The 27,078-nt window shown below is 37.1% G+C and overlaps 1 protein-coding gene across 7 annotated transcripts in view; it reads right to left on the bottom strand.

Moving 5' to 3' along the window:
- Positions 1-449: 449 nt before the first annotated feature.
- PHF20L1 (PHD finger protein 20 like 1) overlaps positions 450-27,078 on the bottom strand; it is a 58,826-nt gene continuing 32,197 nt past the window's right edge. For 3 of the 7 annotated variants that reach the window (XM_027684554.1, XM_027684551.1, XM_027684552.1), the window contains 10 exons: positions 21,140-21,196; positions 19,764-19,868; positions 16,414-16,578; positions 15,850-16,031; positions 13,871-13,970; positions 12,645-12,731; positions 11,502-11,697; positions 10,728-11,097; positions 7,085-7,250; positions 450-5,936 (listed from right to left, as the gene is read on the bottom strand). In XM_027684554.1, the coding sequence (XP_027540355.1) occupies positions 5,794-5,936; positions 7,085-7,250; positions 10,728-11,097; positions 11,502-11,697; positions 12,645-12,731; positions 13,871-13,970; positions 15,850-16,031; positions 16,414-16,578; positions 19,764-19,868; positions 21,140-21,196 (1,571 nt within the window). In that variant the 3' untranslated portion in view covers positions 450-5,793. The remainder of the gene's footprint in view (positions 5,937-7,084; positions 7,251-10,727; positions 11,098-11,501; positions 11,698-12,644; positions 12,732-13,870; positions 13,971-15,849; positions 16,032-16,413; positions 16,579-19,763; positions 19,869-21,139; positions 21,197-27,078) is intronic. The other 4 variants (XM_027684558.1, XM_027684557.1, XM_027684553.1 and 1 more) reach the window with 3 other exon arrangements.

Below are 27,078 nucleotides of genomic sequence, written 5' to 3'. Positions count from 1 at the left end.
GGGCAATATTAAAATAAATCATTAAAAGCAAATTGAAGTTACTTTGTAAATGACATTGTACAAAGGCACAAAACACCCTTAGAAGGCCCACAAGAAGAGAAGCCATCACTGTGAACATGCTGAAAAGACATTGTTTTTTAAGAAGCCAGTGCATTGCAAAACTCAAACCTTGAAATTGTTAAACACCAAAGCAGTTCAGGAACAGAAAAATCTTCCACTTACTTAGCTACACAGTAATTAATTCAGTACTGTAAAAATAATTTACTGACTGTATAATTTGCCTACAGGCTAAAATACAATTAAAGCTTTGCAATGTAGACAAATGAGTATCGATGACTGCATATAACTTATGGACTACAGGCTAAACACGCAACTGAAGATTCCTGAATGCTTTAAAACAAACACTAGCTCTCCAAAAGAAAAGTCCATGGAATGGGAGCCCAGGCACATAACAATCTCAACAGACCTTTATTGTGAGTATTAGAATGCAGTCAACATTATTGCTATTATAAAAAACAAGTCACAGAAGTATTTTGCTTCTCTCATAGAAGATTTAATCATAGTGCAGTGCTGCCTCTCTCAGAGTGTTTAGTGACAATACACTGGTGCACGAGCTACAGCTGAACAGAGGAGGCTCTGGTCAGTTTTAAGGAAAGGAAGGTTGCTGTTTGAAGCAAACAGCAACTGAACTAGCTTTAGTTATCCAACCCACAGAGTAGGGCTGGCTCATCCACTGCTTACACACCGGCCAAGTGTGTATGGAAAGGGAAATTCGGTCCTGAATGATTTTTTTCGCGCTAGTTCTTTTTCTCCACGTGGTCTCCAATTTTTCATGAGTCGTTCAGGCTGGTGCAGAATGGCTGCCAAATGCACAATCTGCACTCCGTGCAGTGTATTTTCACCATTGTTACATGCTCTGTATTTGTTTTCCATATATAAACAGATATACACATAGTGTATAATATTTATTGCTAAAGACAGACCCCCCCATACACCCAGTGCCCAGGACATAAGAAAGTACAACAGAAACCACTAATGAAGCGTTTCAAATGGCCTCTGCAAAATGCTCACCTAAAGCCATATGGAATCAGTACAACAGAAAAAGATGGTCACCTAATAAAATGTGAGAATAGTAATGGACATTTAAAAAGTCATTAAGCCTCTGACTTCAATAAGCACTCCAAAATTAAGGTTCATATACTGCAACATTTTAAAGTAGCAGCAAGAAAACCTACAGTTCCAGTGTTCTAAACCACCCTGTTTGCAATTGAATGGCATCACTGCACACATCCCCTCTTACACATCAGCACCTCCACAGAGCCAATAACAGGGCAAGGCAGTTGAGAGGGCCTGACTGATCTTCTGGCTATGAAGCCCCTGCCTGCAGAGTCCTTCCCACCCTCTACTTGTTGATTTTTACATCAAGCTCCAGTTCAGTTCAGGATCTGTTTTGTGCCTTTTAAAGTTCCAGTGAAGAAAAACGGTTGCAGTTTCCCTTCAAATACAAAGGAAAAATGCTGTAGTCTGCAAACATCAAAATTATTCTATAATTCTACTGTAATGTTTGAACGACTCCTTTACATCCCAACCCTCAGTTTGGTAAGGAGTGCTGGAGTCCAACAGTGCCAGAGGGGTTTTGCTGTAATATTAATTCAAGTCTAGTTAGAAGCCAGATGGGAGCAGAGGGAGATCAGCACTTGCACAAGATAGAAGAAGCTTATTTAAGGAAGGCAGCAGAAACAGCTGAGATTTTGATCATGGTACACACACTCCTAGGTACACACAAGTCCTAGGACATACTGGAGGTTGAGGACAGAACAGCAGAGGAGACCTCTCCCCATGACTGCTTCCCACAGCAGGCAGAGGAACTGGGCATGAGAACAGAGGAACGAAACCCTTCAGGCACCACAAAGCCCTCCAGGCACCGCAGAAGTCAGAATCAGAAAGCTGAAGAAGAAGAGGAACAGATGCAATCTGCAGAACAAGCAGATGAGGAGCACATGCAGAAGCTCAGAGACAAAATTAAGAGAGACAGGTGGATGTCAGTCGTACAAGAGGACTCCACCCATGGAAGAACTGTCTCAATTCTCTGCCACCCAGCAAATATGGGAAATCTATCAGAAAATTGCAACCCACCTTCTTTGTCTCTTCGAAAGAGGATGACAGGCTTCTGCTGCTGTAAATCACTTCACAGTTAAACAAAGATCTGTGCACCTAAGGCCAGAATATCCAAAATATGGGCACTACTCAACCTACAGCTACCCAAGAAAAGGGTTAGCAGGAAGCATCTTCCAACTCATTCCCTGCCATATGACCTGAAGTACCTCAATTTTGTAACCAGAATGTGGCAGCCCCATCATGTTGTCCCAGATCACACCACCAAGACTATGTTTCATTAGTGACTGCAACTAAAACACACAATTCCTATGCAGATGCCTACAGTTTGGTCACAGGTAGGAGCAGGCTTTGAAACAAATCACCTTGATAACCAGGAAAAAAACAAACAAACAAAAAAAACCCCAAAACCACCAATCCTCAGACAAAAAGCTGGGCATTCAAAGGCTCCACAACTTTGCCACTTAGCCCTGTGAAATCACAGGAGGCTTCTGTACAATGGCCTTTCCCTTTTGTCTGTTACTATTTAGAATGTCTATTCAGTCAAAGAGGGCTGCAAATTTAAACATTTTACCTCTCTGTGCACGTATATCAAACAGTCCTTACACTGCCACATACTATTTTTGCCACAGAGAAGGTCTGCCCTCTCCAGAAAACAGCACAATTGCAACTCATACCCCCCCAAAAATGCCACAAAAAGACTACACGCAGGTCCCTGGCTTATTTAGGAGGAGGCAGGAAGACAGATGGAAAATGATGCCTACAGGAAAAAGATTCTCTTGATAAGGCCAACTTGGAAGAAATACTGGTAAGAGCCAGATCACATCAGGGTTGACTGGCACACAAGAAACGCAATCAACTATATGTTACATTCTGTGCAAAACACTTAGCATTTTTATGGCACTTGACTTGTAAGTGTTTGAAAGAAAATAACCTCAAAAGCATCCCAAACCTCTGAACACTTGAGAAACGGGGGCCAAAAACTAAAGTTCACATGTTACAGACCAGCACCACAACTTGAGAAAGCAAACTCAGACAAGTTTGTGAAGCATTCGAGCAGTACACGATGTATCATAGCATGGTTCATATGGACACTGAGATTGTATTTCCTAGAAGATATGAATGCTTGCAGAAATTTTTACAATACATGACTACACAATGAAGATTAAAAAAATACTGAACAGATTGTTTTTGTAAGCACAGTCCATCCTGAACAAGGCAGGATCTTGAGGGATAAAATTACATATTCATGTAAATTAAGAGGCCATTACACATACAAACAGAAGACACATGAAAGCTGCAAGTGCAACTTCAACTTCGACCTTAGTACTTCCTTTTCAGGATACTATTCCTCCATCTCTGCACTAAAAGTAAAACCTCCGTCCTCTTCACTGAAATCTAAGTCCACCTCCACCTTCAGTAACATTTACAATTATATTACATCACATGCATGCACACACATTGCATAATATTGCTACAGTGTATGCTGTATAAATTCTGTAAATACACTCCACTTTGTTTCAAAGTAACTCATCTGGATTTACACTTCTCTTATACAGTACACACAGTACCACATTCAAGGATATGCAGCAAGTGAATAGTATATAAAAAGTCTCACATATCCAAAAGCAAGTAGGTCACTCAATTATTCATATTGTTTGAAGCAGTTATTTAAGCATCAACTATATAACACAGAGTATTTTATTTATTAACAGTTGCTATGAAACATCAACAACTCCTCAGCTCTTATGTTCCTTCTGCAATATGGAGTTGCCAACCATTCTGTATTTCCATGTTACCACGCAGCCCTGTGATGTCTCCTACAAGCTTGATGTGGGAAGACTTTTTAAATAGCAACCATTCTGTAATGGGGATTTACATTTTGCTTTGGCCATCAGGAGTGATAACTCACTTCAGATATGATAGACAAACAGGAAAGGTCAGGGTAGGTTTATTTTAGCAATGAACCAGTCACGCTGCTTTCTTTCTCAATAATGGTTTTATCACGAAAGTTCAATGCAATGGTTGCAAAGTCTTTCCCAGATAATCCATCTTTGGCACATTTTTCAATTGTATGTATCCTTAAAAGGCATTCCAAGATTTTTTGATGGTCTGTACATAATAACAATCACTTCTTTTTTACATTTATATGTAGATCAGGAAGAAGAGTGGAAAATGTAGAGTATGCAGAATAGTTTTAATAAACAGTTTTACATACAGTACCTTACATATAGAACAGTGTGTTTGCAAATTTAAATAATTTTTGAATGTACAGTGGCTTGTACTCTTATCAAAAGGTAAATTCAAGTTTACTGTCTATCGGTTCTAAAATGCATTTATACAGATAACTAGAACTGATAAACAGACGTGAGGCATAAAATGTTCAAGTATCTTAATGTCCTCAGTTAAATAGCCTCCTTTTAACAGTCATATTTTACAAATTTCAAAACCTGTACATACATTATTTTCAATTTTAGAAACTGCTTGTTAAAAGGTAACATGAACCACCAGTTCTTATAGTCTATTGTACTAAAACTAGACATGTGTAGATAGAAATGTATATAGTATGTATATATGTACCTGTGTGTCTGTACACACATACATACACATACAGATGTGTAAGTAGCACTGGATACAGCGGCAACTTATAAACACAGGAAAAGTCCTGGGCTCAAAATCCAGCAAGAGCTAACAGAGCAAGTAGGCTGCCTTTGGTTTCATGACATTTCGTTTACTGAAGCTGAAAGATTTTATAAAAAAAATATCTTGGATAAGGTATCTTGTGATATTTTCTCTAGTGGTTTAGAATTTTCACAGCCACAGACAATTTTGCTGCTCTCGTCATTCCTCATCCCAGCTGAGGATGGTGAAGTTTTCAGAGGGCCAATACCAGAATAGAGCTACCCAGGACAAAATCTGTACCTTGACTCCTGAATACTGCAGTAGAACATAAAAAAATATAAACTAGATACAATTTTGGATGGATTGCTGGCACCGAGTAGGACTTTGGAAAAAAACCTTCACTTAAGTCATAATCAAACTCTCATTCCAGTGGTTTTAATATCATTTGGCACATCTGACCAGTATTTGCCACTTATGTTTTAAAGGAGCCTAGGGGTGCTGTTCTAGGGATTTCTATGTAAAAAAATATTTTCAAAAGGAAACCATGATAAGTAATTTCTTTCAAAAATCAAAGCTAGCATGTTCATCTTCCTGAACCTCATGAGAGAAGAAAATAATCTAAAAACTTTCCTTGTAGAGAGAATACAGATCTCTCTGTGTCTATCTTTCACTAGTAAGATAAGAGGATTGAATTTTTAGTCAGCTGAATTCTGCTAATTTAGAAATGTTTGCCAAAGGTTTAAAAATAGTAGCTCTTTGTAGAGTTTTTCTTTGTTCAACTTTCTTGTATATGGGGATTTACTTGTTTAACATGCTGAAATCCTAAGACACTGACATTTCTCAGTATATCCTATACCATTGAAAATTTTAATATTTTCAACATAACAGATCCCTGACTCTAAACTTCCTCTCCTCTTTCTAAAGCTTCAGACTATTAACATAATCAGCAAAGGACCAGATAAATGCTCAGCTTTTCGCTGTCTTTCTGTCAGTCTTGTGGCTAGTAAGAAAATTCACTGTAAAGAACCTATTTTTATTTCTTTATTCTTCCTTTTGTCATACAGAGCAAAGCGTTGCTATTTGCTGTACTTTCCCCATGTCAATTAAGAGCTGTTTGATACGTCGCTTGAGCTGAGGCAATCTTGCCAGAGGATCTGGTGGTTCCAGTTCTCCAGTGAAATCAAGCCAGCTTTCTAAAACTACAGAAGGAAAAGGAAGAAATCGATTAGAATAAGTCTTCAAGAAACAGTTTCCATAAAAATTAAACTTTTCTTTCTTACTCTCTGTCTTTTGTAAGAAGGGAAAAATACACCAAGGGTGTGATATTTATTTCACTGAAAAAACTTTTATTAGGGAAACATCAACTAATTCCCTGTTTATTTTAAACAATCCAAACATATCTTCTGATTTGATTGTTACTATAAAAAGGTGCCTGGGAGTAATTTATACTCTTGGCTCACAATTTACCATCTACACAAATAAAAGTAACTTCAGTTCACAATCTTCTATCTATGACAGTTCTGCAACAGAAAATGCAACCCTTAAATGCACGGCTTGCTTGTGCCACTGTAACAAGCTCCTGTGGTCAAGGCCCAGATTTCAGAATGGTTGTCCAACCTTCAAAAAAAAGTTTTCAAGGAATTTCTATGCTTGTAGAAACAGAGAAGGGGAAAGGTGAACCCTGTTAGCTTAGAAAAAATACTGCTGAGTAAAAGCAGGAATATTGGAAGTAAAACTGTAAATAGAAAGAAGACAACTTTGTTTGTCAAAAGAAAATTAAGGACTCCTATGATTAGACTACAAGCTCCTCTCATTCCTGATTTCCATGACAGGCAAGTCATACAAACTTAAGTGCTGTAATATTCTTCTACACTATAATTTCATTCAAGTTTTCTCATTTAAACTGAATTGTCTTCATGAAGCGAGTTGTTTACTAATATATACCAAACCAAACTTGAAGGCAGAATGAACACATCTGGGTTTTTTCCTAAATATTGTCAACTAGTAGAACAATCATGCAAAAACCACTTCGGACATAGAAAAATTCATCAACTACATGATCCACATCTGTACAAAGACTAGACAAGTTATCTAAGCTTTCTGAAGTCTGTCAAACTTTGAGCTCAGGGGTTCTGAACACAATAAAGTGCTTGAGCTACTTTATTGGGTACTAAAAACTTATGGACAGGGGTGAGGGGATCAAGGGTATGAGCTCTGTTTATAATTCTGGGACCCAAGTTTGAACACAATACTTAAAAATCCATCCTCAGTGTCTCAGATCCTCTTGAATATATTGGCTATGGGAGATGTTACAGGTGTATTAACAATTATCTGGCAATGCAGTTACCATCAACTTCTTTTTCAATCAGGTCCATTCTGCTGGTGACTTCGTTCTGTACATTCTCTATGTGGGTAAGGAGATTTAGCTGCCATTGAAGATGTGTGTCCACTTGTTCTTCTGAGCCTTTTCTTTCATTACAAACAAACACTGTGTTTCCTTCAGCAGAATTCTTCTTCATAGGAGCAACAGAAAGAAAAAAAAATTGCCGTTTAAGATGTTTTTTTTCTTAGTTTTAATTTCTGGTGTTGATTTCAACATTTGAGCCACATGATAAACTGGGCTGGCTTAGAACTGTATTTCTGCCTACATGACAAAAAGCATACTGAAAAAGCCACATAGCATGACACACCAATAGACTAAACCAAACAAAATGCAAATTCCATACAAATGAGCATATACATCTGCCTCATTTCCCTAATGCTAAAGTTTACCAGTTCAAGCACTTTGTTTAATGCAGTAAGATAGATTGCACTTCTGCGCCCTTCTTACATAAATAGCAACTTAAATCATGAAATGCTGAACTGCCTGGGTCTACTGTCACCAAAAATGTGCAAAATCCTACAGTTTGTTTCCATGAAGGAAAACTGCCTAAAATGCAAGTTTCTAAGATGTCGACAGTCATTATCTGGCACGAATAAGCTGCCATTTTCGTTCACAGAATCACAGAATGTGTCAGGTCGGAAGGGATCACAGTGTGTCATCTGATCCAACCTGCCTGCTCTAGCAGGGTCACCCCAGAGCACACGGCACAGGATTGTGTCCAGGTGATTCTGGAGTATCACCAGTGAGGGAGTGACTCCACAACCTCTCTGGGCAACCTGTTCTATTTGCTGATTAAGACAAAATACTTCTCCTCCTACCTCCTATGGTCCCACCTACCTCCCAAGCGCAAGTCTGGGACAGAACTGAATATGTTTGGGGGTAGTTACAGTAACACGCAGAGTTATGCAAACACAGTATCTGAGGAAGACTGACTGACTTCTTTGAAATAATTAGTATCTTCACAGCAACTCAGAGATAATACAAAAGCTCCTAATCTTTCTGTATTTGATGTTTCAGCTACTGGAAGGAAGTATACCAGATTTAATGAGTTAAAATATTCAGCATCTCCATTAACTAGCAGGATTAACAGTTTCCATTTTATATCCACTATGATTTCATATCCAATGAAGTTCTATCACTATTGAAGACTCTATTTGAAGAACTAGAATACTGGATACATGTGCTCACACAGTGTCAGTTCATGGCAAATGCCAGAGCAACGAGTGAATTTTATTGTATTAATATACTTCTCTGAAGAGCTCAGTTAATTTTCCACATCACATAAGAAAAGAATGGTGTTAAGTCTGTCATTAAAATATTTCTTCCTCCAGCCAAGGAGAAAAAGAAAATAGGGACTGATGGATTCTAAGTTAGTACTCAAGCAAAAAAAACACCAACTTTCTTTTTAAGACTTAAAATCAATTAAAAAAACCCCCAAACAAATAAAACTTAGACTGACCTGCTGGCAGCTTTATTAGCAAGTTGTGAGGGACAAATATTGCTAATACTCACAATGTTCATTAAAGGAGTTAAAGTTATGTATTAAAGATAAAAGCCATAAAAACCTCAAAACTCTCACACCTTTCAGATAAAATCTCTCTTCTCTCAAGATATCAGGTTTGCCTCCACAGTGTTTTGAGTATTCAAACTGCTATTAATCTTATAGAAGACATTTTCAACATAAGTAAGAAAAGTCCTATTCCTTACAATTTTCAGACCCTCTCTAAACCTCAAGAATGACATTTTTCCCTTGCTGTATAAGGGCCCAAGTCCATAATTCTAAATCCAAAATCATCTTTCAGATGCGTCCAGTAAAAATTTCAAAGCTAAATAACATCTAAATAACATCATAAAGTCAGTGTTTTCCTTCTAATGACCTCTATTTATTCAAATGGCTAATAAGTGCTCCTCAGAAAAAAACCCACCAAAAAATCCAACAGGGATCAATGTATGCAATCAGGGAGCGATGGCAGGAGAAGCAGAGTTCAGGATCCAGCTTGTGATGAAGAAATAAACTGAAGGTTCAGGTGGGGAAGGCTTGTTCTTTCAGAAGCAAAACCAAGGAAACTAAATACTATTCTAAAGATGATGCATAGTCCAAAAAGGGACTTGATAACACTGTTTATAAGAGAAAAGAAGGTATGCAACAGAACTGCAGATTAAGACAAAACAGTGTGGAAAACCAGAATATCCAAGGCTCTGCAGGATGCTAGAAAGGAGAATTCAAAGCCCCAACTAAAACTTTGACAAGGAGAGGTGAAGAAGGTATCTCACAGAGAATTCAGATCATCTAAAAATGGCCCTTCAGTGCCACTTATAAGGCAAGTGATAACAGGTTCATGGAGATACCAAGGAGAGCTTTTCCATGCCTATCATGTTTAGACAGAAGGATTTATTTTAGTGTCAAGGCTACTGACAACGTGAATTAAGGTGTCTTAAAGGAAAGAACACTGACACTACCCTAAGCAGATCTCGTCATGGTTTAAAACAGAAAGCACCTAGTTTTTTAGATATACGTTTGAGTCTCTGAAGGAAACATTGTTTCACTACTCACATATATTTTCTTTTTATTCTAAATGTATTCCTAACGTTTACAATGACAATTTAAGCTACTGTTGGAAGGAAAGTGTATTTGACACTGATGCACGTCTCCTTGTTATACAAACTGAATATAGTCCTGTGATTTAGCATACAATTATTTCTAACTAGAATGAGCCAAAAATTTCCCATTCAGACTATATAGCTTACATGCCACATTTAAAACTAAAATTCAAAGGAAAAAAAAGGTGAATCTTACTCGTTTCTTCCACATCAGAAACTGTACTTCAAAAGGGGGATGAGTTGGGTGATTTATTCTCACACAGTTGGTATTGCAGAAAACAGAAAGGTTTGTTTCACTTTGCTTTTTGTTCAAAGAGAATTCTTCACTAAAACCAGACTAACAAGATTCAGACCTTTTCCACCAAATAATGGATTCAAATCATTAATGTAAAAATGAGAGAGAGATGTTTAAATAGCAAAATATAATACTGGCTAAAAATCTGTAAAACATTTAATTAGAAGAAATACGTAATATAAAAGACAGAAAAGAAGTGGCACATGAGGTGAAATTAGTTGCTCAGTAAATTATTACTTGTGGACAGTCATTCCAGATAGTGTTGCTATTGAAGAAGAATACAGTACAATAATAAACACTACTAAAAATCTCAGTTTAACAAAAAACCCCTCCACATTAGATAACAGAACTGATAGAAAAATGGAAATGTATCCCATTTTCCTCACCTTGCAAAAACCACTTAAGTTCTGCTCCAAGACCCTGCATTTTAAGCATAAGGGGTTTTCCCCCCTCTCAAAACACTGGATTGAGAATAAAAGTTTTAGTAGAGGCAATACTTCAACCATAGTTTGCATTTCATACAGCAGCTGAAATGAATATACGTCACCTGAAACTATTTCAGTGATCCAACTTTGCTTCTTGTGCTTTCTGCTGACTTATCTGATTGAACATGTTGACTTGCACTTTTAAATTCTTGTATATGCTTTAGCTTGATGAGATTAAACATATTGGCCCAACTAAGAAACTCCCCAGATGAAGGAGGATACTTACCTGCTCACTCATGCCACCATCTTTAAAAGAATATTGTAAACAGTTTTTATTCTCTGTGTGAAATTCCTGATCTTCCTCAAAACTACTTGTGTCTTCATCATCTGAGCTCATAGGGTCAGTGACTGCTTTGTAGTCTTGACTAAAACTCTGTGGTTTTTGGTAACTGTGCTCACTTGTGATGTACGTTTCTTCCATCTTCAGGGGTATACTGGGTGGCTCTTTATGGTTTTGACTACGACACGTCCTTTCAGCTGGATTAACAGCATCCTGTAAAGTTACTAATTTTTTCTCTACCCCAACAGTTCTTTGTTCTTGTTCTTTTCGCATCCCTGAATAAGCCCAGAGGTGAAGGTCTGGGTGATGCTTATTTCTGCAATGAAGGGGAGGAAAAAAATCAAATCACAGAGAGCACCACTTACAGCACTGAACTATTAAACACCCAATTTTGTTAGATCTCAGCTACTGATAAGCACCATAATCAAACACTAAGTATTCGTAGGTCATTCATCAATTTAAGATAAATCTAGAATGTCCCTTGAACACAAAATTGACCAAAAAAAAAAATCACCAATAATCCCAATACACCATATCTTCTTGGATATTGAACACCTAACTCCCACTAAAGCTGAGAGTATTCTATATCTTCCACTTGAATTACTTAAACTATTACACAAGAAAGAATTCTAATGTGAGAGAAAAATGTATATGGGACAATGGAAGTCTCTGCTACCTGAATATCTACAGCTGGAAAATGAACCTTGGACTGATACTTACTTTAATATCCCGATCTTCAACTGCAACCCATGCAGTATTTCAGTGACACCATAAACATCTGCCAGTAGGTGATGTGTTGACACAATCTTTTTGGCATTAAGATGAGAGTAGTTTTCTTTCAAAAATGATAATCCACACATGTGTCCATTGTTTAGCCAGTCTTTGTCATAAAGATATTTGGCACTCCACCTCTGTCCTGGGGTGAGCAATAAACAAATTGAGGGCCATCTAAAGTCACAGCAGAATTATATTTACAATTCGAATGCTATAATTATATGCTGTACTCTCCTAAATGTCTCCTGACATCCATGAAAGGATGACTAAAAATCTTGCTATTAATATATTAAAATTTAGTTTTCACAGATTAAGAAGAAAGTCTTAAAACGTATGAAAACAAAAATAAGCCTGAAACCTCAAGATCTCTCTAAATGGCATTTGAAATTAAAATCTAATCACCTCTGCAATCAAATTATATGATATTAAGAACTGTGCTATTATCAAAATAATCACCAAAAAAAAAGTTTAAATTGGCATTTTATTTATCTAAATACTGCAGCTTACTTTTTTGTAAAAAAAAGGAAGCCTAAGTTACCAAGAGAAATGTTAGAGAGTGGATTTTACATTGACATATCCAAAAAACCTAGCTTGTTTCTAAAAGACCAGTGTTTGGCTTCAATACTCAAGTCAGTGTCTATTTATTAGAAGTCAGGAGAAGGCTTCACAAAAGCAGATATTACAAAGTTATCTGACAGTAGAGCTCTTACATTCTCCTTTGAGGTGCCTTTCACCAGACACCAGGGTATTGCTGTATGTGGGCCCTTGGTCTCCCATGCCATGGTAACATCTACAGCCTTAACCCAACCAGCATGAACGAGTATTTAGCTAATGCTTCTACAGTAACTCAATGCTTATTCGAAAAACCCAATCAAATTCAACCAATAATAAAAAAAAACAACCAAAACAAACCCCACAAAAAACACCCCAAAAAATCCCCAAACTAGAAATGCATAATGCTAATTATTGCAACATTATTGTTTACAACAAGGAACCCAAACGGACTGACCAAAATATCTTACACTCAATTTCAAATCAGACTATCATCATATACAGAACAAAGAATGGGTTGATGGAAGCCCTTCATACCTTTCAGGAGAATACCCTGTCTATCTCCTTTTTGCCCATTATCCCAATACACTTTAAAATACTGACATTGAGAATGACTTTTTTCTCCTGACATAGAAAGAAAAGAAGTAATGGTTAGGAAGGGAGAGAAGATAAAAATTAGGGACACAGACTCTGCATAGCAGGGGAAAACGAAGTACCTAATACAGTGCAGGGAAAGAACACAAGACAAATTCGCTGGGTTTAGTAAGAAAAAGCTTGACTGCTCAAAGAGACACCACACAGAACTATCAAACAAGACTCTCTACAACCAGATTAGATTCAAACTGGGGCAAATGGAACAAAGTCACTTCTTTCCAGCTCTGTTTTCCTAATATTCCTTTGCAAAAATAGCTAATAAAAACTCTGCAAACAGTTTTCAGATTTCACTTCTTAAACTTATAATGAAAGTAAATTTGGGATTGAAGTCTCATTGCCCTTTTGAAACAGCTGGAGTGCTGGATATTTCACCAGAAGACAGGTATGTGCATTTTTATCACCTGTCAGAAAAAAATACAAAAAACTTTCTTCCAAATTGTACAGTTTTTCTCGAAATATGTGTTAAGAAAAATGGGTTTATCACAGAACTGTTTTTAAATCAACACCTTCCTAATCAAATGCATTTAGTTTAAAAGTAAATAGAATTTTCCTAGTTCTTAAAAGCTGAACCAAGTTCAACGTGTGCTGTTTGTGTGCTGCTGTTTACCATTAAAACTGCTAGATTTTTCTATCTTCTACAGACTCAGTGCCACACCTTTGCGCAGTTTGGGGCAAATGCAAACATTATAAAATTGTAATTAATAAGAAATTACTTCCACAGCATATTTGAGTGTACTGCAGTAATGAGTCCTTTTTCTCTAAAAAATATTTAAATGAAATGCGATTCCAAGTATTGGCAAAATAGATCTCTGAACAAGAATGATTTGTTTGGAAGTTCCCACACTACACAGACATAAAAAAGTGCTAAGGTTTTGGGGGAATTCAGTTTCAACATGTAAAGAAATATGAATAAGATTTAGCACAGCTGACCGAGATGTTTCTAGCAGGAAAGTAAGCTTCTGCTGAGAGCCAAACTTAGAATCACTCGCCCCAAAGAAGCAAAACACATAACACAAAACAGACAAAGCTTTAACAATTTAAGCAATGCATAACATCTCTGCTCAAAAATCCCAAGCAGAGAGCTGCAGATAAAGGTGGTTTACCCATACCTGGTGGATCTCTGCAGATGTAACAGATGTACTGATCTGGAATGCTGTCCTCCAACAGTCCCATGCATACACTGTGCTGCCAACACAAGCATTCTTCACACTGACATCAGGGGAAAAAAAACCAAAAGGAAAAACTAAAACTGAGATAAGAAGATTCAAGAAATCAGTAGTCATTTCTTGTATCATCAAAATGCAAAGAAGGCAGTTTAACTTAAATAGCTGGTTTGAGCATGATCATTTTAGTTGGGCAATTTGTGTTTGGGTAGGCAAAGACATTAAGATAAAAAAAGAGTTCTAGTTCTGAAAGTTACCTCAACCACAAATTCCAAACTGGGGAAAAAAAAAAGAAACTGAAGATGTAATATTTAATAATATTTTATTACAACATTCAGTATTTTAGCACCTACATATTTAGTAGTGAAACATAAGACAGGAGTATAATATTACAGTAAAGTAGAAAGATAATGTAATACATTACAGCATAACAGTGAAAAGTAGAAAACTCTTCAGTTTAATTATTTATATTTACAAAGCATCTCTCCAGTGCGCTAGAAAGATGTGCTTTTAATATCGTACCAATGGAAAATCTAAAAGAAAAAGAAAATGAAGAGAAAATGAAAGAGGAGAAACAAGAGAATAGGAGAGTAAAACAGAAGAGAGCAAATTAGGGCCTAGAAACAGCAAACTGGTTGCTCTCAGTGAGATAAGGCATGAAGAGGAAAAAATCAGTCTGTCACTGGACTTCAGGAACAGGCAGGAAACTACCTCTTATAAAGACATTTCCCTTTCTCTACTCTGTGCTTGCCAGTGTTTTAAATATCTGCTGGTTTACTACTGAAAAATCTCTCCTCTTTGCTTTGATTTGCTTTTTAGTATCAACCTATTTAAAACACCAGTCACCTTTCCTCCTGTCATACCACTATGGCTACAACTTCCTCTCCTCTCTCCACAGATTTCTACACCAGTCCATTTGTTCACATCATTACCGTAAGCCAAACTCCTGCTCAGTTCCTCCAACACAGCATTGCTGCTCCCAGGGACAGCCTCTGTGTCCTTCATTTTCAGGGTTGTGTCATTTCTAAAAGACTAAGTCCACTAACACAGGACAGCCATACCTGTTTCCTTCAAATCTTGACTAAAAAAGCTCCACACTTTCAAAAGAAGCTGCACCACAGTCACAGTTGAATACAAACCTGCTTTCTGAACGGGGGGAAAAAAACCACAGGAAGTTCATGGCTTTTTTAAAGTTACAGACAACCAAGTTCTTCCTTACTGTTGTTTGCATCTGATTTACTCGCTACATTATAAATGCCTTGAGAAAAAGACTTGAAATTACTCATTAGTAGATGGGAAATGCCCTCCTCATTGGAGTATAAATAAATAAGCAGCAGGAGTTGCGATCCATCAACATTTGAATGCTGTCATGATATACTCTTCTTCCCTTTTATCTATACCAAGTTAAGATTTAAATTCCCAGCAGTTTCTAAAACCTGGTAGTGGTATCCAGTATGAGAAGTGCTGTTCTAAAGACAAAGCACACACATCACAGTACTGACAATATTAGTTTCTGCAGAGGAGTAATGTCACAGCTGAGAGTCATTTACAGTGAACAGAGAGGTTTCTACAAGTGGTACTGTAAAGCACAAGGGCCAGTGCAGAAGCACCGACATAATTGGGATGGTCTGGGGACAGAAGCCATGGTTTCTGTGTGGGAAAGGATACTTTATTCCAAATGTATCAGTTGTCTATAAAGAAAATCTTTCCTACATATCAAATTGCAAGAGAAACCCCATCCTAGAGCAACAGTTCTGCACACACACTGAAGAGAGCCAAGCCAAGTGCAGAACAAAAGATATTTTGTTATTGTTCACTTTATTTACCGCTCTCTACATAACTTCGGTCTCCAATACATCAAAAGGGCACCTTCAGAGCAAAACATTCCCATGGAAAATGCAACTCCATACACCAAATTTCTTTACCTGAATCATAAAGCCATTTTCTTCATCCAGTTCACAAATGCATCTAACAATTTCATTGAGAGCATCATCTTCATCCTGAGACTCTTCAAAGTTAGTTGAATCAAAATCCTGATTGTATTCATCACCACTAAGTAACAAACTCTCTGTGGAAGAATCATCCAAGAACTCCACATCTGAAAGGTCTAATAAAAATAAATACATGTGAAATTGTGTGTAGAGAGGCACAATAATTCAGAGAAATACAGGGATTTTGGCAGTTAAAAATCTTAACCTGTGTATAGCAAAAAAATATCGCTCTCAAACACACTGCTGGTATATCAGATTTCACGATGAATTCTGCAAAATGCCTTTAAGGTGCTCTCCTCAGAAGCAGAGTAGCAACAATTAACCAAAGCAAGTATAACGTAGAACAGCTTGAGTAGTATTTTGATTTAAACAGATGAAGGTTAAATCAGTTGCCATATTTATAGCTACAATCCAAACATAAACTGAAATATTTTCTTTTAATTCTCTTTCTTAAAGTATTAAACATGTAAACTGAAATTTGCTGTTCAGCCAACCTACTTTCTCCACTAAGGTCAACAGACAAAATAGCTCTTGGATACTGGTAGTTTGTGTTCTTCTCCGAGAACATGCTGCGCAAAGTCAGGGAGCTGCCCGACGACCGGGTTAAGGGAGAGGAGCACCTGTCCAAGAATTCAACAGAACTGTCTTCATAATCTGAATAATCTGAAAAGTTAAAAGAAAAATTGCTCTTACAAAAGTAAAGTTTATGACAAATGCAAAAAAAAAATATATTGTTTATAGATTATACTGCAACAGTATGTTCAGAAGTACAGAATATTAACACTGAGGCATCAGGATGATGAAAATGAAACTACGAAACGGCAAAACCTCTTTGTAACATTTTATTAGAAGAATTCCAGTAAGAAGCATAACCAAGTTTGATAGCTAAAACAAGCATCACCAATTCAATCCCCCCCAATGTCTGAATATCTCTGAATGTACAGAGGAATAATTTTTCCTGGAACATCATACAATCTCTTTTTTCCACAATTCATCCTGTACCACCTGCTATCCTTAGAGATGCTGCTAGTAGTTCTCTCTTTTGCCTTAGGTCTGATTGCAGCACTACCAACATTGCTACCCAGAGGTAACCACAGATCCTGTCAGTGTGAGAGACAAAAGCTTGTCAGCACACCTGCAGAGGGAGACAGGGAGCCCAAAGAAAACCCTCTTGGGATGCTCCCAAGGCCATGCCAGGAGCCACCAGTCATCGACGGGCCAATGCATCCTGGGACAGGCCCAGGAGCATCCTAGGAGAGTATACACAAGCCCAGAGGAGGATGAGCAGGCAAACAACAAGCACACCCTGCCCAGGCCCCTCTCAGGGCTTTCCCAGCAGTGCCATTGCCTCCATTGTCCATGTATAAAACACATCATTTGTTACCCAGAGGACTCTCTGGATCACGTTCTGGACTAAGGGTGGTTGGAGTCCAGGGATGGGGCACACTATGGGATGTAGGGGAAAATAATTTTGGGATTGCAAAAGACTCATTATGGAGTGTTTAGGAATGAAAACAAAGGTGGGGAAAATGGATAGACCAAAGCGATTTGGGGAGAATAGGGGAATAACAGGATAAAGAGGGCCAGTTGTGCATAAACAGTTTGGTGGTCCGTACACTCGTCTGGCATGCCCTGAGTTTGATCTGTTCTGGGAGAGATCATGAGCCTCCCTCCTTGGAGATACAGAAAAGTTGTCTGCACATAGTCCTGGGCAAGTGATGCTTGGGGTTAACGAGATTGCTCAGGGCTCCATCCAGCCCATCCTTTAACACTTTCAGGGATGGGGCATCCACAACTTCTCTGGGAAATCTGTTTCAGAGCCTCATCACTCTCACAATAAAGCATTTCTTCCCAATATCTAATCTAAATCGTTCCTCTTTCATTTTAAAACTGTTACCTCTTGCCCTACCATTACACTCCCTCATAAAGAATCCCCCCCCATCCTTTCTGTAGGTTTCCTTTAAGTACTAGAAGGCCACTGTAAGGTGTTCCCAGAGCCTTCTCATTTCTAGGCTAAACAGTCTCTCAGTCTTTCCTTATAGGGAAGGTACACCAGCCCTCTGATCATCTTCGTGACCTCCTCTGGACCCACTTAAGCAAGTCCATGTCTTCAACTGGTAAATACGAGTCCCTATCCATTTACTTCTCTTAAAACTTATTACTTTGAATATAAGTGAGTAATCAGATTTGTACACTTTCATCCTTCTGTAGGAAGCATTCCTGATCCCATCTGTAACAGCTTTCCTGCAATGGGTTCCACAACATCCTTCTCCCCTAAATAACATTCCATGAAGTCATTGTTCCTCTTTACTTTCTCTTGTCAAAAGCACACTATCTCCATCATTTCCCAAGGATATTCATTGTAGAGGAATCAACTCAATGAGTAGTTGAGCTGATTATTTCAACAGCATTGCTATCAACTTCACTGTAACAGAGCAGTATAAATAACACGTATTACCTACTGTAGTGGTTTCTGCTCTATGTGGGTTTTACACAATCAGCATTTCATATATACACTCAGAGAACAAAAACCAGTTTTTGTTCGTTTTGAAGTCTTGTGCAAAACTTATGTGGGGCACACAATGTGCCCACTCCCCGTTCTTCCTCAAGATGCCTCAATCTGACTCCAAACGAAAGGAGCATGTCTCACACCCTTCTTCTGTTCATGCCTGGAGTAGAGTGCACTAGTCCTGGAGAAAGAGTACTATTTCTTTTGACAGATGGGCTTTTTCAGGGTCAGACACTCAAGTTAGAATCTGTCAAAGAATTTTTCTTTTTTCCCCAATTAAAAAAAAAAAAAAAGGCCAGACAGAATACCTCTGTATTGCTAAAACCAGATTTTCACAAGATGAATTCGTTAAGAATAAGAATGTTCAAGTTTTACTCATTGTTTTCTGCATCTGGATTTAACATTTCTATTTGTTGGGGCACTGGGCATATTTTCTTCTCATATTTACAAACACTGGACAGTCAGAACCTAGTCATGGTACCTCTGCCAAGTTTCTAAGTTTCAAGACAAGCTGGCAGAAAGACCAAAGGTATAAAAAGATGAAAAAAACCCAAACGAATAACCCACAGCAAACCACCTTATGATATCAACAAGACAAAAGCAAAGAACAATACTGGGCACATACCTAGAATTTATCAGTATCTTCTTGCAAATACTTAGATGTCTTCTGAGTGCAAGTAAAAAATCCCAATAATTTTTAGGTAAAATAGGCAATTAAAGTTTACAGCTTAAAACTGTATTACTCCAATCTAAATATGGTGAAGTACACGAAACCTACAATACTGCAATTCACACTCAAGCACTGCATGATTTGGAAGCATTTTCATGTTATAGCACAAATTTTGGACAGAGAAACACATAATCCACATAACATAATCCCCATTTGTCAAGGCAACAGACAAGGCTGTTAAACCAGAGACGCCAACCTCAGCTGTTAAGGATTAACTGTTGAGGAGGGGTTGCATTGTCTACAGTAAACCACTGAAATTTAGCAACAGACTAGATACTGGAATAATTTCAATGTCCAAGAAAAATAGGTAGGATGTGTATATAGAGCTTCAAATGAAGAATAAGATGAAAAGAGTAAGTGCATCTTTTGGAGGAAGAAAAAAGATCTATGAAATATCTGTGCCCGTCACATAGAGACAGGGTATAAATCCACACACACAAAAAAAGGAGGTCATAGACCTAAGTGTCCTTTTCATATTTAAGGCCAGAAGTTATTCCTTGAAATTTCTAAGATTTGACATCAGTATTGTTTAGAAACAAGTTTTACAATCTAAAGCCAGAAATATACTGAGTGGTTTTACTTATTTTAAAAAATATAAATTGAACTTACCATGCTGCTTAGATTTCTTCTTTTTTTTCTTCTTCTTTTTCTGTTTTGGTTTATGATCTTTTTCCTTTTTCTCTTTTTTCTCCTTTTCTTTTTCTTTCTTTTTACCTGAAACAAATATTAAACAATTTAAAACAGCAGTAGTATTCAGCTTAACCTAAAAAGACACATTCAAAATCAAGTGTTCTAGTTGTCTAATCAGATCAAAGTGATTCCTTTAATTTACTCGCTATCTTGGGCACATCTCTCCTTAGCTGCTGGTACAATGGTTCAAAGGAATCTCATTCAACAAATAATATTTTACCATTTTTAATATTTCCAAATGAGATATCATAGCAGAAAAAAATACAGCAAAGCACACAAAATGTGTAACATCATTTAAATAGCTTATAACATCTATTTTACTTACAGTTTATAACAAAAAGATTTGGACAAGAGAAAAAGCTTTCAGAAGTGCTAAATTCCCAGTTATAAGGATAACATTGCCCTAAAAAACACATATTAGGCACATAAAGACATTTGAAGGAAATTCCAGTATCACAGACCTGCTGATGCTGTCAGCACATTGCACTGTACAGCCATACCCTCGTAGAAAACTGATTCTGTCTAGAATTTGACACATTTTTACACTGCAGTTCACTTTTAACCACTGTTGGTATACATAAGGACAAGTACTTTGACTCTGAAAAATTCTACTTACCCTGTTAATTCTCCCCAGACAAAATACACCCTACAACAGTCTCACTTCACAATCATTTTTTAAATAATAAGCAGTGAGACAAACAATGACATTAACTTGCTACAAAAAATAAGCCTTAAAGTCAGCATTTAAGGATTATTTTCTGCACACAAATTGGAGTCTTATTATCTTGAAGAATACAGAAACAAAACTTTTACTTCCAGGAAAAACAAGGAAGAATCACTTAAAAATTCTCGCCTGTCACTAACAATTTATTTTAAACACAGGATAAAACCAAAATCCTCCTATATTTTATTTCATGAATTGCCAAATATTTTGCTAGGAACACTTCTTTGCTCCTCCCACCTGAAACCTGTCAGTACAATGAAATAACCACTATAATTCATTTCACTAAAAAAAACCCAACCAAAATGAAAATCCAGAGGCAGCAGGTCTCTCATAAGTACCTCTGGATCCTTCAAAATCCTTGCTATGGGCACTTTCATTTTATCTTATAAAATTATTCTTCTATTATAAACCTGTCATATATGTAAAAACTGTTTTTAAGACCTAAAAGAACAAAAGTGGTGCAGCTGGGCCCTGGAAATATTTTATGCTTTTACATTTGCTCTTCAGAGACATCAAGTGTTAAGAGAATTTCTCCTTTTTTTTCCTAAAAATAATATTGCACTCTACATACCATACGCTGAAGAACTTTTCTCTTCCAGTTTTCCTTTTCTTTCCACTTTTGCTGCACCTGCAAATGGAAGAATATACAACATAAGGCCAATGTCTGGCTGATGACCTACTTTCTTGTAAAAGTCATTAGACCGTAAGACATCCTAATGGCACACAGTAATAAGATACAAACATGAAAATTATTTTTAATATCATTTTACAATTATTTTTATCATCTAAAGCACTGGAAATAAAAAGTGTTGCAGTTTACCAACTTCTGAATGCTTGTCCTTCTCAATCATGTTCTTTAATATTTTCTCCTTCAGACTCTCAAAGCATTTCTCCTTTATGGGCACAGAGCACTGTACCTCTGTCCCTTCAGAGCTCACTGATGTGGAAGACCTGTTTTTTTTACTATTTCCTTTAGGTAACTTTAGACTATTGGTTAAAGGCATTTCCAGATGCAAGGCATGTACATGGGACGAGGGTGCTGAAAACAAGAATACAGATTTACTAGGCATTCCATAGGGATTGCAGCCAGCTCACTGGCTGGGTCAGACCCCTGGAATGTCAATATTGGTCATAGCATCACCACACTTAACAGATAATTACTGTATATGAATGCCTAGGTCTTAGTCTTACATACAAGACAATATATGGCACAGAAAGTTTCTGGTTTGGGCTTTTAAACTACTTGTACTGGTTAAAGTGTACTTTTCTTGCCACTTTTAACCCTTTTTGTTACCTTTTCATTTCACTGTAATGGAAACCCATGATAAGAGTAATAATTAAAGGTGCTGACACTGTCAGCATAATTTAAGTTAATGCTCCATTACGTTAACAGAGAAATTAAACTCCAGGACAACATTTTTAGCGCTATGTATAACACACTTCTGCTTCCTGAATTTTTTGTCGATTTTAATAATATTTAAATAATTCACTGTTTTTCATGCATGTATTCAATCAACATTAGAATTACATGCAAAATAATGTGACGATCTGTCAGAACTCAGCATCGTATACTGACAATTCTCATCTTGTACTATTCAGAAAAGTTTATTCTGTAAAATATTTAATAGTTTTTTAAATCTCTGTTTGATGCAAACTAGGAAGTAACATGGCAAAACAAAACTAAAATTATAATTTTCATTGCTAATATTTTTAATCTTTCTAAATAAACTAGAATAAAAGTTATTTATAAAGAACACTACTGAGATAATTCAAAACTCTCTATTACGGTGCCCATCAATATGCTGAGAGCTTCAAGTTTCATTTACATATGATTAGGAAAGCCTAATCTTCATCAGGCCATTGAGGATATTTCAGGACCATGCCAAGGACATACTGTGCAAAAATGCAGCTCTTCAAAGTCATAAGAGATTCAGGTTTTTCCATGCAAGAGGTAAACACTTAGAGGCACCAGTTACCTTTAGTGCCTCTCAGTGGAGAAGCGAAACAAAAGCAACAGCAGGTAAAAAGTCATGAAAAATACCTACTATTGGTCAAGATATTTGACAAGACAAAATATGGAGCTGATCTGGAATGGGTTCTTTGAGCTCCCCCTTTGAGCTTCTTTATTTTTTTTTAAATATTCAGCAATAGAACAAAAAAATAGATTTAAATAAACAGTGTTAAGATAATTTAGTAAATGCATAATTCAAAGAGGATTCTGGGGAAAAGGCAACTCTATAGGGCTGACTCTGTAAGGCAGCCTTACAGGCTCAGACAGATCAACCCAATTCTAGCAGGATGCAACACACAGGTTACATAAAAGTAACTCTAGCTCCCAGTCAGCCTTCCTGGGAAAACAAAGTGCCACCTAATGAGAAAGCCATAGGGGTAGCAGATGTAGAAAGTGGTACATCACCTACCACACAACACAGCACTTTTTAAATGCCAGATGTTTCCAGCTGCAAGACATCATTATACCGTGCCATCCAGCCAGCAGCTGCTGCTCAGTTCTGTGTGCTGGCTCCTACCACTCCACACGAGCTGCATGACCATGGCTGAGGCTACCTGAGTCCTGCCACTACCTCAAATCAACCATCTCACCTAGCAACACAATCCTTTTAAGACTGATCTGCTATTCAGGCTCTTGCCTTTGTCTGTATTTCAAGTGAATTTAGCTTACAGGGATATTTATTATTGATACAAAACACTATCCAAATTATTCCTTTCTTGGGTTTCCTAATTACCATTTGTCTCTGTTATAGGACTGAAACGCTTTGCCATCTGTAGAGCAGTAAGTATATTTTAGCACATTAGTAAAAGAAAAAGTGACACTTCCCCACATCATCATGCTATCAACGTCTTGTCTCATTTCTGTAACAAGCACAAAAGGATCACCCAAATCCACATAATTCAGTTAGGTCACTGCCATTTTGATGAAGAGATGTGAGAACACTCCATCCAAACAATCTCAAAAGGAATTCAGTCTCAACATTAGATGAGTTAGTATTTAAACTTCATGATTGAGAAGAAATCCTGACCTGACATTCAAATGTGCTCCAGTACTGATAGCCACAACACAACAAGATTCAGTATCTGAATAATGCACAACACAAGCACATCTGACAAAGTCATCAACTAGTAACAAAATAACTATTTGAGAGAACACTTATGTTGGGCAGAAATCTGCTCCAGTCACACATATACCCATTTTGATGACAGAGCTCTCCAGGCTGCCTTTCTATAGTAACCTGAAAATAGGAATTGCAATTATGCCTGCACACATTGCAATGTTATGCTTGGCTTTTACTTTTATTCATCAGATATCATTCTAGATTAAGAATCCTGAATTCTTAAATCCTAAATAAAGTGTTAAGGCTCACACAGTCCGCTTTTCAACTGTGCAATCACTATGCACATGCAAGTAACCACTTGCCTTACAAGTAACCACAAAATTAAAGTAGATAGTCAGAGTCAGAAGGGCAAGTAACAAATACAGTAAGAAAAATATTAGTTCCTTTATGGAAATACTACCTCTTTTCTGAACTGTTACTTTTAATTGCAAGTTTATTCCTGCTCAGGAGTCTAGCCAGACACCTCCCACACAGTGAATGTGGGAGGTCTGCAGCTAACACTCGGCAAGGAGAAACACGACTAGAGATTAGACTTGATAAACTACTGATTTTGTCACTGTTCCAAGATCAATTTTATCACTAGAAGACTGATTTCAGATTAAAAAGAAATGCAAACCATGGCACTTTCAGTCCAGTTAATGACACGTTTCCAGTGCTACCTCTCCTGATCTGGCACAGGGAAGTGACAAAAGCCCCTTATTTGAGCACAGGCACAGGGACGAGGCGATGTGCCACATGTGCAGCAGTACAGGTGGGCTTGCAGTGGTACTGCTTATTGCAATTCAGCAAATTCGAATAAGTTGTACCAATCTGAGGCAACTTATTTTGTTGATTGATATTCTATTCTGTGGCTTTCAATGTTTCAAAATAATATCAGAAATATCATTATCTGCATCAATATTCAAATTAAATCATATTGTGACAGTAACATGAATTATGCTGGCCATATTTAATTTAGTATTCTGAATTCCCAGTGCATAGGATCAACTTTATATCTAAACACATTTCAGTTACATATCACAGATTAATACCAGATCCTACACAAAACGACCTCTTCAGGAAAGACAAGCCCATGAAGAGGTTGTTGCTTGCTTTCAGCTAACCAACGCAAACTGGGAACTTCAAGGCAGAGATCAGAATGGCAGACATTCAAATCAGGGACTAAATCTGACTGTTAATACATGTTTGTTTTACTCCAAGCAGCCCTAAAGTGACAAGAGCTACAGTTCACCCCTCTTAAAAGCAGTGTAAACCAGGAATGCTGGCAAGAGTTTTTAAAAAGCCACTTATCTCATTTTCTGAAAATTTTGTCCATCAGCTGTTTCTTATTCCTGCTGCAGTAAACTGTTACCGATGCAATTATGTAAAAGTATGCCATGTTCTTTTTCTTTTAGTCTAAGTGCAAATTTCTCCCATATAGTTAACCTAATGTTACCCTCGTAGCAACAGCATCTATAGACTAGTCATAACAGGAGATAACAGCTAATGATATTATTGTTATATTAGTATTATAAATATTATATTGTTAGATGACTGAGTGTAACAATATTTTCCTTTCACTTAAATTTCAAAACCCAGATTGCTTGCTGAAATAATGTTTGCTCAATACATAACAGCTAAACTAACACAAATGGTACAGAGTTATAGAAACCAAGAAAAACAATCACAAATCTAAAGAAAAGGACAACTACAGAAAGATTTCCACTTCATATACTCAGAACTGCAAAACTACAGTGTTTTGCAGGTATTCTGACTGACTGTGGATTTGAAGGCCAGTTATCTGCATTTTAAGCAATTTGGCAAATGAAACAAAGATTCTTAGTTATGTGTGTACAGTATCAGGTGATGACAAGGAGGCCCTCACAACAGTTTAGGCAAAGCAGTACCTTTGTTCAGTAACCAATGGGTACAGGATGTACCAAAGTGCACAGTACTTCCATGGAGCTTGTGGACTGAAGGAATTATAACAGAATATTTGTCTGGCCTTTACAAAACAATCAGTCGTTAATTTTGAGCAGTGATTTTGAAATCTATGTGTTAATACTGTGAGTTGCCATTTATGCATCTGCACTTCAGCGCACCTAGTCCTTCTCCTCTGAAAAACACTGAGGCAGTAACTTTTGAATAAAGTAATTAAAACGCATAATTTTAAAAAGTATCATTATTTTTTCAACTGACTCAACTGACAGGCTCCATCAGAAGTCAGAACTCGCAACACCACAAATAACGTCTCTGGCCCTAAACCAGTCCAGTTCTGTTACAGAAGGGTCAGTGATCACAACAGGCTGTTCTAGGCCAAATACCTCCTTTACCTTTATCATCTCTAAAACTATCTACACTTATCTACTCCAAAGATTACAAAGACAGTGGGTCTAATTTAAATGCACTCAGCAAAACCCAGTGATGTCAAAATCTAGAACACCAGATCTGTCCAGACTGTGTCAATAAAATCTAAACAACAGCAACATCATAAACAGATGTAATTTGAAACAGTTCTTTCAGATCAAGAAAACCCAATTACAGGACAGTTTGGATTTTACACCAGAGTTCTCAATTTGTAGTGTATAGAGTCACAGTGGATACACTGAACAATACAATATATTAAACTGCACTTAGGCAGATGTTCCTGTATAGTGCAAATTAACTTTTCTTGATAATTTCAAGCTCTGACAGGAATGAGAATGGAAAGCTTTGGGTATCTCTCCTTTATATATTTGCTTGTTATTGTTTAAACAAGTTAATTAGAAAAGTACTGATAAATAGAGTGGATTCTATTAGTTCTCCTGAAGCATGGAAGAATCTGTTGTTAAATAATGTGACTTCAGAACCTGTGCTATTTCAAAGGCAAAGCAATGCCTTCTAAAGCAAAGAACACAAAACTATTCAACAATGTAAATTAACTCCAGAGGTTTCAAACCTGAGCATAAAAGTTACATTCTTCTTTTTTCTTCTAAGAAGAATATGAGAAGGATAAACAAATTTCACCAGAGTTAGAAGCCTGAGATGAAACCAAAAGCCACATAAGCTTCAGTTAGAGTCACAGAGATTCAACTGACAGAGGCAGCTAGCTCCAAAACCTGCTAGGAATTAAAGATGTCAAACTGCTTAGATTAGCCTATCAGGCCACAAAGCTTATACTCAAGATGATGCTGGACTGCAAACTACTGAAAACATCTAACATTTGGACAAAAAGTCATCATTAAAGCTCAAGACAGAGTTCCATTGATTGCATGGAGGAAAACTGTAATACAGGAAAATTAGGAAAAAACAAGATTTGTCTGGAAGGTAAAAACCCAGAAGACAAAAAAGTAGCTGGAAAATCATTTCCTTTAGAACTTATAACTCTTAAAATTATACAGATACAATAAAAGCTTCATTA

The sequence above is a fragment of the Neopelma chrysocephalum genome, unplaced genomic scaffold, assembly GCF_003984885.1.
Source record: "Neopelma chrysocephalum unplaced genomic scaffold, ASM398488v2 Primary Assembly neopelma1_66, whole genome shotgun sequence".
Taxonomy (NCBI): domain Eukaryota; kingdom Metazoa; phylum Chordata; class Aves; order Passeriformes; family Pipridae; genus Neopelma; species Neopelma chrysocephalum.
Note: the sequence above shows the minus strand (reverse complement) of the source record. Positions and strands in the feature narration are given on the sequence as shown.